The sequence below is a fragment of the Rhinolophus ferrumequinum genome, chromosome 8 (genome assembly GCF_004115265.2).
Source record: "Rhinolophus ferrumequinum isolate MPI-CBG mRhiFer1 chromosome 8, mRhiFer1_v1.p, whole genome shotgun sequence".
Taxonomy (NCBI): Eukaryota; Metazoa; Chordata; class Mammalia; order Chiroptera; family Rhinolophidae; genus Rhinolophus; species Rhinolophus ferrumequinum.
Window position 1 is genome coordinate 44,576,328 of NC_046291.1, and position 13,592 is coordinate 44,589,919.

Below are 13,592 nucleotides of genomic sequence, written 5' to 3' on the forward strand. Positions count from 1 at the left end.
TGGCCTTGATTCCAGTGATGGCTGAGAACCATAGAACTAGGGTATGATAATATCTTTGACCACCTCCAAGATTTTAAGCAAAAAGTGCCCTTCATTGGCTGAGTAAAGCAGGAATTCTGGGCTATTCACCAAGTAAAATGACCTGTGGTAGAATTTGAGATGAGCCGTTTTAGCTCAATCATTCACGGTATTTTTTTCCCCAGTGAAATGTGATGGTAAGTGGGCCTCTGGCATTATTTCTTACAAATCTTTTAATCACTAAGGCAAGTGGTCAGTATTTAGGATCCATGAAGGGGGGGTGGGGTGGATAATGCTTGGAGTGCTTTGGAAAACAAATCCAGCCTGAGTCTGTCCTGCTTGATCCAAAATCCCTGTGCCTATGGAAAAGTTATTTTCAATAGGAAGGTACCTATGGCAAATGAACAAGCTTCCTGTGTTCAGCTTTAGATCCCTCAGCCAAAAATAAAGAAGGAAATAGAAAAGAAATTATAAAGCAGTAATGTTAACCATAATCTAACACAATTATTTTTCTTTGCTCTGTTCGTTGCTTTCCTTTAATTAAATCTCAGCTATAGTATAATTATCAACAATTTGTGTAATAAAGGTTCCATAGACTATGGAGGAAATGACTGACTTAAAGCAAGAAATAGGAATGATGTGCAGATTATGATGAAATATATGAGCTCTTCAGGAGAAGGTCTCCTGTGCCTTATCATAACTAATTGAAAGCTAGTACAGGTAAATTATAGGCTACAAATTAGAGGTCATAACAAATCAATTAGGAAAAGTAAAGCTGCCCTAGTCAATCACCCATCGTATAATTAAGCCTGCCAAAGCCTCTCACATAAACCAGAGTGGGGAAAGAACAAGTCTACTATCAGTAGTGTTGCTAGCGTACATCATCTTGTTTGATTACAGCAGGTCCATCAATGTTGGAGTTACCATGATCTGTGCTTCGTGGAACTGGAAGCTAAAACTAAAACTAAGACATTGACAGTCATGCCGTGATTTGATTTCCTCATGCCACGTTCACTGATTCTAAGGTTAGGGCTCTTAGCTCTACACAAAACCAACTCCCAGTGTTAAAGTCATGGAAAAGCTATTTAGAAGTCATTGTGTGATTTTTGAGTAAAGCAATAAGTATCGTAGACTGACGAGAAGCAATAAAAATAAAGAGGTATAGATTCAACCTGTATAATAGATTCAGCAGAAAAGATTTACTGGGAGGGACGGAAGGAGGGAAGGACAGAGAGAGAGAGAGAGAGAGAGAGAGAGAGAGAGAGAGAGAGAGAGAGACAGAGAAGATTCCAAGGTTGTGTGGTTCAGCAATTAGAAGAGTGGCGATACCAATAACAGGAATGCTGAGGTCAAAAGTTAAAATGTTGAGTTCAAATTGGTGACACATTTCAGTTAGACATTGACTTTCGGGTGGTAAAGGAGGAGCCCCCTTTCTATATCTAATTATAATACTTCTTGTATTCATGAATTATAAAGATGGGCATAGAAATCACACCCAAATGAGAAGATAGTCTTAAAGCAATTAAAATTTAATAAATGTAACTTATTTTTTAAAAATACTCTTCTGATTTTTTTAAAAAAATAATTTACTAAATCTCACATTTGAATCTAGGCCAATAATTTTGATGTTTTTACTTATGGTTTTCAAACAATGTGATTAGTTTTTTGATATATTGGTTTTAAATTCAAAAGGTTAGAATTTAAATAATTATTATTAGCTTTATTCCATTTATAACCTGAATCCACAAAGCTTTTCTAGATATTTTGATATGCCCTGGTCTTTTTGTAAGTCGGATCACTTAGTGGAAGTGGATTTTATTGCATTGGTAAATAACCTGTGATATTTTTACACATAGTTCGGTATTGGAATTATATACGCATTTGTACATATTTGTGCATGTACATATGTGTATATGTTTTCTAATAGTTTGTTCTACATCAGATAGGAGAAAAAGCATAAAATAATGTTGCATCATGGAGACAAATTATTCTAATATAACTGTTGTTTTTGTTCTTCTATTTTGTGTATTCAGTTCTATTTTTACAAGCAGGTCAAAATCAATATGTATTTATAGTAAAGAGAGTGATTCTGAAAATTATTTCCCATAATAATGTGATTCTGAAAATTATTTCCCATAATAATGGAAATTGCTCCCAGAGAATGAAAAAAGAAAAAGAAAAAAAGATTACAAATTCCCTAGCTTTTTAGTTCGTATAGAATTTTTTTCTCAGCATTATTGCCAAGGTCGAACTGTAATTGTATTCTAACCAGACAGCCAATATATCTCCCTTTAACGATGTAGATTTTGGCAACTTATTTCACAAACAGCTTTGTTAAGCACTATAATTGTCTCCATATCTAATTACTTTAATACAAAGTCACTGAATTAAATTCAAAGATAATCTTCTAACCATAGCACGGAGAATACTCATAGATATAGATGTAACATTTCCCGACATGTGCTGGGTGCCCCTAAAACATGAGGGAAGACCCGAAGGGGCCATAGCACGGAGAAGGCAATGACAGCAAACAGACCAGGAGGGAGGAAATGAATTCTATGGTCCCTAATCTTCACAGCTAGGACCGGGACATTTGAGCCAGGATATTTCTCTCCCTCCATCTTAGGCTTTTAAGGTTCCTTCTGAGCTCCAGCGAAATTAATTTTCTAAATTTTCAGAGACAGTGTGTTATGTCTGGTCAGAGTACATGCATTATAGAAGAAAGAGTATAGTAACAGTAATAACAACTTTACAGGTAGATTTCCAGGAAGTATAGAAACTGATTTAGGGAGATGTTTTCCAGCATCTCTAAAATCTTACTACTTACCATCTTTCACAGTGTTGTTTTTTTCTTTCCTTCTTTGTAGTTATGTCTGTTTGTTTAACTAAAAAGCTTAGAATGGAGCTTGCATCCTACAAGTAGCCACAGTCCCCATTACAATGTCCTACACAGAACACAGGCATTCATATATGTCACCTGACTGGGCTCCAGAGACAATTTAGTTTAAGCTCCTGGTAAATTCTGGTATGAAATTGTGTCTAGAATTTCTGGAACAATGTCAGATCACTACTTGGTCAAAGTCATGACTAGAAAATCTGAGATCCCTATCTAGGCCTGAGTGATTCCAGTGCCTCTACTTATAGGTACTACATGCCTGCTTCTCCAAAATAATAGTTGCCACTATAATGCATCTAGTCTTTGTACTGTGCTTTACAACATTATGATCTAATCCCCACAAAATATCCTGGAATAGACATTTCTGTACTGAATTGAAATATATTTTTTATTTTTGCCACATGCTGTTGGTTTTACTATCAATATACATGTGTTACAGATATGTCTCAGATATGTTTTTCCATGAGGGTAGAAATGGTAGCTTACTTATTTTGTCCCCTAGAAGAGTTAACACTGTGCCTTAATCTGCTTAGGTACCCCCCAAAATTTGATGATTGCCATTTCATTTGAGTATCTATTTTTTATTAATTTAAATTTAATAACCCATGGCATCTAATATTTACTCTACTAGATATTCACTCTACTAGTTTGAATAGATATATCTACGTTATTAGTTTGGAATGAATAGTAAAAATTTAGCTCTGACCCCAATCATTAAAAGCATAAAGCCAAAAGATCAAAATAAGTCATACAAATGTTTTATAGACTAATAAACATAATAAATAAGTCCGTCTATGGCTTGGCCAGAATTAATCTTATGGTCTAAGCAATTGGGATTTCTATTATTATAATTGTATCCTAGTTCATCAAGATGTATTATTCTGTTACCTAGATGTATATGTTCCTAGAAGATTTAGAATAAGAACTCAATAAATACTTAATGAATTGAATTAAATGTATAAACCAATAAATAGCTTCAAGAGTTGGAGGTGGGAGGAGAGTATGGGAATAATAAAGCCAGACAATGGATCAGATTAGTCAAGGAAAACTTCTGAAATTGATATTAATCTCATGCTGCAATTTAAATAAGAGAAACAGGTGGAAAACATGGAAACAGATTTACACAAATGAGCCAGTCTAGACTAAATCTTAAGAGCTGGCAAAGAAACAAAAGAAGGAAACTAAGAGAGAAAACTTGGCCAGAATATAGCACAGGGATGATGTATGGAAGGAAGAGAGAACAAATGAAGTGAAATCAAATGTGAGCAATCAAAATGAGTATTTGATAGATATCTCTAAAGGATTTTTATATTCAATATTCAACCTTCTTTCTTTGCACATAATACTAGAATATGAAATTCATTTTTGGTCAAATACAAATTTGCCACAAAGATCTCTAATGCTAGTAATAGTATTTTCATTAGTAGCATGTTTGAATAGACATCAGTAGCATATTTATTTTAAAAATTCTAAGGACTCAGATTTCATGGAAATTATATTGGTAAACAAGACATGTTCAGTTGAACAAATACCACAGTATAAGATACATAACAATTCCTTAATTGTATATTCTTATCCTGATGAATTAGGAGGTATGGTACATCTTTTCTTTTATCAAGAACTCCCATCTCTTGGGGACACTGATACTGTCCAGTTAGGATTGGAAAAGAGCTGGGCCATCTTCTGATAAGAAATGCAGGTTTTAGGAGAACTCAGCTTTTCTCAGCATGGGTATAGTGATGCAGGGGATTGCATGTCTTCAGTATCTACTTGGTTCCGGCATTATGCTGTCTATGCATTGTCTTACACCTCAATATTCTATTTAAGAAAGGAGAAAGCCAAGTTCATAGAGGTTAAGTACACACCCAGTGTCTCACCACTGGCAAAGTTGAAATTCAAACCCTGGCTTAATCCCAAGTCAGTGCTTTACCTATTACAAACTCTGCCTCTCTGCATCATGCAAAAGTTTCTTAGAGTTATTTTCATGTTATATTCACTACAAGTGGGGAAACAAAAACCAAGAAAAATGAAGTGAATTGACCTTGCAACCATTCTTTCATATTTCACTAAGTTATTTCTAATTAAAATCAACATAAAGGGCAAGCAGAATAGGCTATTATTCAAAGTGAGCAAAAGTAGCGATCTTGCTGAAATAAAGTAGAACTATTTCATAGTTTTATAATTTGCCCTTTCATTTTCTTTCATTTAATTTGAAGATTACACTACTTCCTTTGAACAGTTATAGTATAATAAATTTTTACATTACTAAGAACTAGAACAACATCTTTAGCTCTTAATTAATTATTGGACTATTTGGCTGCACAGACTGAATATTTATTTAAAAAATAAGTCAATCAATGGTACAGAACATGAATCTCTGAAAATTACATGCATCATTTGTCTTTAAATCATTCAGCATGGTTTGGCATTTAATAACTCATAGAAATAAATGCTGGGGAAATAATTGTTTTTTTCTGACAATTTCTTAGAAATCAATATTGGTTAACTCTTGAATGGTCTTCAAATATTGGACCTTTTTTGTTTTGGACTGTCATTAATACTGAGAAGGCAATATAAATGCTAAACAATCAACAAAGATTGTGGATTGCAATGAATTACAACCACATTCTCAGAGATGAGAAAACCTAAAATGAAACAAAACTGTGTGGACTGTAGGTCCAGGACAGCTTATACTTGAATATATTTGATTGGAGGGCCCTGGCCGTAACAGGCTTCTCCAGGTCTAGGCTGATAATGTCTTACGGATCCTTCAGAATCCCAGGAAAATCCTCAGTGTGATATCTGGAGCTTGCACTCAAGGTGCCCACTGCTTTTTGACCACAATTGATTCATTTTGTAACCTAAAATGTCTCCATGAAAAGAGATTGTGTGCATATAAATGCATTAACACTGGAAAGAAATTTCCACTTTAACTTTGATGACCCTGCAAAACCTCCATCATCAGAAGCTCTTGGAGCCCCTCTGTTTTGAACAAGGCCGTGTAGGTCCAGCAATATTCTCTAGCTCTTATCCAATGTCTCAGAATTACAAATCCAGAGCCTTCAAAATCTCATTAGTTAACTTAGTGTCAAAGTCCAAAAATGCAAGCCACCTTTAGAAAATCATATGCTACATCCAGAATGGACTGTGGCTCATTTTTCAGTTTGTGGAGCTGAATAGCTCTATCAATTGGAAATCCCAGTTCTCTCTACTAAACAGACTTACTATCAAGGTTGAAGGGAGAAAAGTGTGATATTTAATTCATATGTTTCATATTAACTAAGTTTTAGGATCCTGACCCATGTGAGAAAATGCTTTTGTTTTTATTCCTCATTTCTAAGCATACTTGGAGCTAAAAGTGTCAAAGAGAAAGTCAGTCTCCCTAAAATTTGGCTGTGATGGAAAGTTCCATAAATATCGCCCCCAAACGATTTTACATTACATTTCTGGTCCCAATTTTTATATGTACAAGGTTTGAAATGATGCCAAAACTCTGGGTATTTACCTAAATCTTCACTGAGCTCCCGGCCCCTTATGGTTCACTCATGTTTAATAGGCATCAGGTCCATTAAATTTAATTGTAACCATATAGCCTTGGCTTAACAGTAAGTGGGAAAAAATGGATGCCACAAACTTTAATATTCAGAAAAACCTGGTCTAGGCTGGCTTTTTACTGGGAGATTGTGTAGAGCTCTGGGCTTCAAAGGCCGACAGGCAAGGAGAATTTGAATGTAGTTCATTAAAGCCTTATAGGGGCCTGGAACTATTCAATCCAGAAAATAAAATAATCAAGAATTCTTTTATATATTTAAAAAGGTGAATAAATAAACTTATACTGAAAAGAGTAAATAAAGAGTTACTTCAGAATAAAATGGAACATTACTCAAGTTTGGTATAAGATAGTGTATTTTCTAACATCTAAAATTACTGGATCTGTATTGAAAACTACGGGTAACTATGAATTCTTTTCTGAGATATACAAATGGAGTGAGTTTCTGGGATTTGGGTTGATTTATGTATGTTTCATAAAGATATGTGGTTAGATTAGATATTTTCTGAAGTACTTTTCCAGTTCTAGATTTCTAATACTGGTTAGCAAATATATAGTCTTCTCATAAGTCTACATAAAGACAAGTAGTGTTTAAGTAAGTCTCTAAATGTGATGAAATAAATTGCAGGAAGTGGCATTGCCATTTACTTCTAAATGGAGAGGATTTATGCGTAGTCCTCCCTCTAATTAAAAATTTAGGAACCAAACTAGTTAACTACAGATTATCCAAGAGTGAAAGCCAACAGAACACAGTACAAGAATAGACAGTAAGGATCTACTGTATAGCCTCAGAGAGCTGACTATAAATAGGCCCTTAATCAGAAGATGAACTGAAAATACAGAAAGATAAGCAGTTTGCTAAGAGGTCACTCGCATTAGTAGCCCCAGAAAACATTTGAAAATAATGAAAGTTTTCTTTCGTACGTCTCTACCCCCACTATCAAGTTTCCACTATCTGTTTAGTACCTTCTGGATATTTACAGTCATTCCTAGATGCAAACATATAGTTTCTGCCTGCTCCATCATAAAGACACACCATTTACTCTTAAATATTTTTAGGCATGAATCCTTCAATTTAAAGTTTTTAGTCCTGTTTCCCAATACTTTGCATTAAACTATGCTAGAGAGTCATATATCCTTAACAGGTTATATGTATATATGTCTCCTTAGTGCTTCTACTGCTAAGAATTCTAGACTACTGTTTAGAAAGGGACTGATGGGACATTTTGCTGCCCCTAGAGCCCTACCAATCAGGTGCCTACATCATCAATGTGTTTATAACAGCATAGATGAACTGGTAAACAAACAATCTGGATTTACATGTTGAAATATCTTTCTGTTCTATTTCTCCTCTATCAAGTACAGACAGAATGTATATGTATTGCTAAATTAAAAATTAAATTATTCTTTTAAATATTTTTTTATAATTGACTTTCTGCAAACTCTTGAAAAGGTTAAAAGAAAGTAAGCTATTTCTAATCATGTATCAATGACTGCAATACATCGATCTAATCATATGAATCAAAAGGGTTTGTTAGTTATGTCTCTATATGGAAAATTTAATTTTCTTTGCTTCATTAATTGACAATAAAGAAAGATTTTCAGGGATTGTAAGCAGTGTTAATGATAGGAGATTCCAAGAGCACTCACTTGTTTCCTGGGCAATTTCAATAAATTAAAGAGATTTATTTAGTTTGCCAGGATTTAAAGCTGCAATCAATTTTCATTTGTCAAAGAACGTATTGCTTTTGAGAACTAGAAGGAACAAGTGCTTAAAAAAGGTCATTTAACACTTAACGAGGTTTATTGTTATTGCTGTAATTTATTTTGTTTTGTTTGATAGAGTGTTCAGATAATATTTGGAACATAAAGAATTGTTGTGTCCTGGTCAAGAGGGTAGAGCAGATAAATGCTGTGGTTTCCTCCTCTCACAACCACATCAAAATTACAACTAAACTACAGAACAACCATCATTGAGAATCGCCTAAAGTCTAGCTGAACAGAAGTCCTATATTTAAGGATATAAAAAAGAAGCTATGTGGAGACTGGTAGAAGTGGAGATGCAGAATGGGCTGGGCCCACACCCACATGTGGCAGTTAAAAATCAGGTATATCTTGGCTGCTGAAGTCCCCCTGGAGGACTCTGGGATCCCAGCCCCACACCAGGCTTTCCAGCCCACGGTTTCAGTGCCAGGAAGAGAAGTCTCCACAACTTTTGGCTGTGAAAACTGAATATAGGTCTGTAGATTTTAGTTTTTAATCACATACTTGTCAATCTTTTATTTGGTATTTTCTCTGTAGGAGAGAATATGATTTGAACTTAATCATGTAAGAGTGTTTCTGAAATTAAGAACCAGGCAGATCCATCTACTCTGACCCCAACTGTGGCCCTAAAGTAAATTGCTGGAAGAAATTGGATCCCAATGATTATAGGTGGGGAATTTTTGAAGTATGTCCATATTCGAGTGAAGATCAAAGAAGCCCAACTAAAAGAATTGTGGACTTACTGATATGACAACTGTGGATTGAGCAAAAATTATACTTAAAAGGGATTAAGACTCAAACTCAGGAACTAAGGCAGTGGAAGGAATCACACACAACATGAGGAATTCCTTAAATAAAAATGTATTCACTTTAGAAAAAGAAAAGAAAAGAAAAGAAAAACAGCAGAGATAGTGGTTGAATAAGACAGGATTCCCAGGTGTTCGTCTTAAAGTCCCCAACCACAGACTCACGGACAGACTCGTTCGCTCTGAACTCTAGCGCTGGGGCAGCAGCTCAAAAGGCACCAGAGACGTATAGAGAGGAACTGAATCGTCTAGCTATGGTGCATATAAACTGAGAAAAGGATGGAGTCAATAGGGAAATAGGCCAATGCCACCTAGTGATTAGGAGGTCTGGTAAGAAAAAGGCTTCTAAAGAAAATCTAAATTTGGTTCACAGGGATATTTTAATATAAACCCATATCTGCTAAATGAAGTGGTCTAGACAAAGGACTTATTTAAAGTTTGGGTTTGCTTGTCGATAAGACCTGAATGCCTAGTCACCTTTACAGAACTTTCAGTATATAATGCAAACTGAAATTTGCAGGGCCAGAGGAAATGTGTGGGCTTTAGAATCAGAATTATCTGTTTTTGTGTAACCTGTCACTTCTAGTGGAATAACTTCCACAGAAATCACTTCACCTGTCTGATACTCACTTTCCTCAACTGTAAATGACACATATTTGGCATTCAAGAAACAGTAGTTACTATTTGGCGAGCTCAAATGAGAGCCATAAAGGTCACTTATATGGCGTCACTATATTCAAAGAGTAACAATGCCCAAAGAAGTCTGAAAGCTGCTCTTTAACAGATTGAAGGACACCTAGAAATCAAGTTGGGCAACCTTTTCAAGGTTGACGTAGGGAGGTAAATTCTAGGACATCGTAGAAAAATCTGTCACTATGAGAAAAGGCATTGATAAAAAATTACTATAAAATTATCTCCATTCTGAGATTTCATTATTATGTTTACTTACTTTTATTTATCTGTAAACTTTAAGTGCAAAGCATTTGCACCTTTTATCATCCCAATATAAGTTAACATTGATTGAGATAATATATTTGAAAATTATTTTTAAATGCCATAGCACTTTAAAGACACATAATCATATTATAATTCTTTGTTTTCAGCAAGAATAAATGTGCTTATTTGTTTCCCATCAGGTGAACATCTTCCTGTATTTAGGTTAGTGATGAATATTCTTCTAGAATTTTACTTTCTTTTTGTATATATGTTTCTCTAATTAGAAAGGAATCTGAAAAAGTCAGACTATTTTTCCCTGGGATTCTTAAAATGGATCATTTACTACAACCTATATTTAGACTTATAATGTTTCAACTATTCATACTCCTTTTGTTCACCCTTATTGCTTATACCTGCAAAAATCCAACACCAAATCCTGCCTGGTTACAAATTAATACCATGACCTTTGCTGTCTTACTTGTATTTCTAGAAACAGCACTTAAAATGTGAGATGAAAATCACCCATTCAATAAGTAAATAATGTTTTTGTATTACAGATTATAGTCCTTTATCAAGAATAATAGCACAGCTTTACTTTTTACGGGAAATGGAAAATGAAACCTCAACAAATGGATGTAACCCTTCAGAATGGCTCTCAAATGGACAGTGATGAAAATTGATCTGGTTACTTGTCAATTGCATTATTCAGAGATGACATCAGCAACAAAGCTGTAGCCAATGCTGGCTCAATGCCCACCCCATAATAACCTTTCATAAATAAAAAAAAAACCTAATCTGTAAAAATATAAGCATCTCTAGGGCTGTAATTTGAACTTTGAAACCTAATTAAACAACTTTCCACCAGCCTCATTAATAAGCACTGAACCAGGTTCTATACAAACATCTGAGCACATGCCAGCGTATGCGAACAAAACATTTCATGGCATATCATCACCGACGTGTCATTCTAGAGACAAAGCAGGCTATTGGCTGAGACAGTTCCTATAATATTTATTTCTGGTTTTGTGTATGCTCTATTTTATAGACTAGCTTGTTAGATGACCGCTAACTGAATTCCTGAATTGAAATCTTTTTGCAATGACATGCTCTTTGATGTTCTTCAAACAATTCTATTAGCGTGAAACACATCATGCTTCTTTACCTGGGGGGTTATGTTCATTGAGAATCACAAGTGATGCCGGTGTAGGTCTTCGTTTCCTGATCTGTGAAAAAATCAAAGGCCCAGCGAAGGTCAATGATGGTCACACACGGCTCCAGGTTACACTACAACTTATAAAGCTGTCCCGTCCTCACCTTTTCCCAACATACAAAAGTAAATATCTCAGGGTACACAGTATGTGCTCACTAATTTTATTTTGAATACTAGAAAGCTAGATAGCAGAACTGTCAGATATCACTTTTTTTTTTTACCAAAAAGCTACATTTCCACAGGAAAAAAAAAAGTCGTATATCATCAAATGATGCCACTGAAAATTAATACACATTAACACACAGCAGGTACAGAAATGACTTGCTCATTTTAATGGCTCTCTTGAAGCCTCATAATATCAATGATGCTATCAAGATGAGAAAGCGTCTTATTTCAAAATAAGGAAAGCTTAGAAAACTCAAATTTCTAGCAGGTTAAATTTAACAGCATTTGTTCTTAATTTAAATTAATATTATAAGCTTTTCTTATTTTTGACTATAGTATTTAGAACAAATCAACAAATAAAGGGTGCATATGGATCTCATGAAAGTGTGTAATTTTTTTACAACTAATAGGTTTGCTGTGTGTGTGTGTGTGTGTTTTTCTTTCTTAATTTAAGAGTGCAAGGAGCATATTATGATTAGAATCTCGAATGTGTCCTTGATTCCTTAAATATATAAGTGAATTCCTACAGTATGTGTCAGTAGGTTAGTAGGTAAAATTTACCAATGATATCATGTCCAGGATAGAACCAATACCCCATTCAACATAGACACATGTTCAAGGCTCTATTTATCTGGCCTGAGTCTGGGTGAATCTGCTTCAGGTTATCAAAACATCCTAGAAAGTCACGTCTCAGATTTAATAATTATTTTTAAGACTGTGTATAATATTAGGAAAAGAATTCAAGGATGATTTAGGCTTTAAGAAATTAATGAATTAGATTGATGACCCCATAAACTTCTTTGTTTTTGCCTTTCCTCTGCTGTAATTGTACCACAAATGATCTTTTAAGTGGTTCCATTGCATGAAGAATCTATGTAAATCTGAATATGAAAGATGATACAGATGTAAACCGATTATACGAGGGAGACAGAGATAAAGAGAGAAATACAGATATGTAGACATATTAGACATGGAAAGGGAATCCAGGAGATGTTAAAATATAATTTTTAATATCTGAATAAAATGTTTTCAAAATTATACATATACCTACAAACCCTACCTATCATATATTCCATATACTTACAATTACTGCTTTGGATACACAGTGAAAACAATTAAAGATATTAAATCTAAAATCTGAAATTATTCCAAGATTTAATGCTTTCATTGTTAAATGAATCTTTTCATTTTATAAATAATGAAATAAAAGGTTCCTAATTTTGAGAATTTTTAAGGTTTCTTTAGATGTTGAACCTGTTATTTTACTAAGCCAAAGCAAACAGATTTTTGGATCCAAGTCTGAATTGCTAATATAACCACATTTTCCCTATAGGTGCTAATTTTGTATCACATGAAGTACTGCATTTTAACAATAGTTTCCCCAGTGCAACTCAAATACAAATACATATGGAAACCAACTTATTTCTCATTCACATATCCTGGAAAGCCACAAAGTCAGGCAAATGCAAGCGGTAGAAAATCTTTCATTTAATAGCAAGAATGAATCTCCGTATTACTGGTCCCCACCCAATTCCACTTACCTGCTCTGCTGCTTCGGGTGCAATCTGACTCTGGAATAAAGGCACAGCAAATTGTATCTTTTTGGGACTGTTGGGCTCCATGATAATGATAAGAATTAGTCAGAGATGTGAAGGGCTCGGTGGTGTCTGGGATGTGTTTCCTCAGGCACACTCCACCCAGCCACGCAGAGCGCTTTGTAATAAATAGCTGTAATTCCAGAGCAAGCAAGTGAAGGTGCTGGGGTCTGAGTAACTCCCTCTTCCTCATCCACAGTGATGCCTGGCTGGCCTATCCCCCCCACCAGTCCTGAGGACCTTCTCAACACAATACAGAAAGGAACAATAAGCTAACTGTGTGCCTCTTCACGAATACGCATGCCAAACATTCACTCAGCAACTAATTGAAAATGCAATGCTAGCCTTGAAGGACCCACTGCCCTGGGATTTGAAAGAAAGGCTCTATCCACAGTGTATTACTAACCGGCTGCTCAAAAGTGCAATGTAAGCTCCCTCTGAGTATTGCAGAGATGGGCCATTCATTATTGATGAGCATAAAGCAGGAAGTTTTTAGAGTTGGGGGTAGGGTTTGGGCATGGAATCATTTCATTTCTCCTGTAGCAACTTATAATTCAGACACCTTTGCTACTTTATATTCAGGCACCAAATAGATAGATGGCCACAGAGGGTAAGCCACAACCAATAATATTTGCTATATTTATGCTGTAAG

The 13,592-nt window shown here is 35.0% G+C and overlaps 1 protein-coding gene across 1 annotated transcript in view; it reads right to left on the reverse strand.

Annotated features, from left to right (window-relative positions):
- The window catches only part of PPP1R1C (protein phosphatase 1 regulatory inhibitor subunit 1C), a 99,948-nt gene extending 86,614 nt beyond the window's left edge, over positions 1–13,334 (reverse strand). Inside the window, exons 1-2 of the mRNA XM_033112271.1 lie at positions 12,887–13,334; positions 11,133–11,193 (exon numbers count right to left, since the gene is read on the reverse strand). Coding sequence (XP_032968162.1) covers positions 11,133–11,193; positions 12,887–12,967 — 142 coding nt within the window. The 5' untranslated portion in view covers positions 12,968–13,334. The remainder of the gene's footprint in view (positions 1–11,132; positions 11,194–12,886) is intronic.
- Positions 13,335–13,592: the final 258 nt, after the last annotated feature.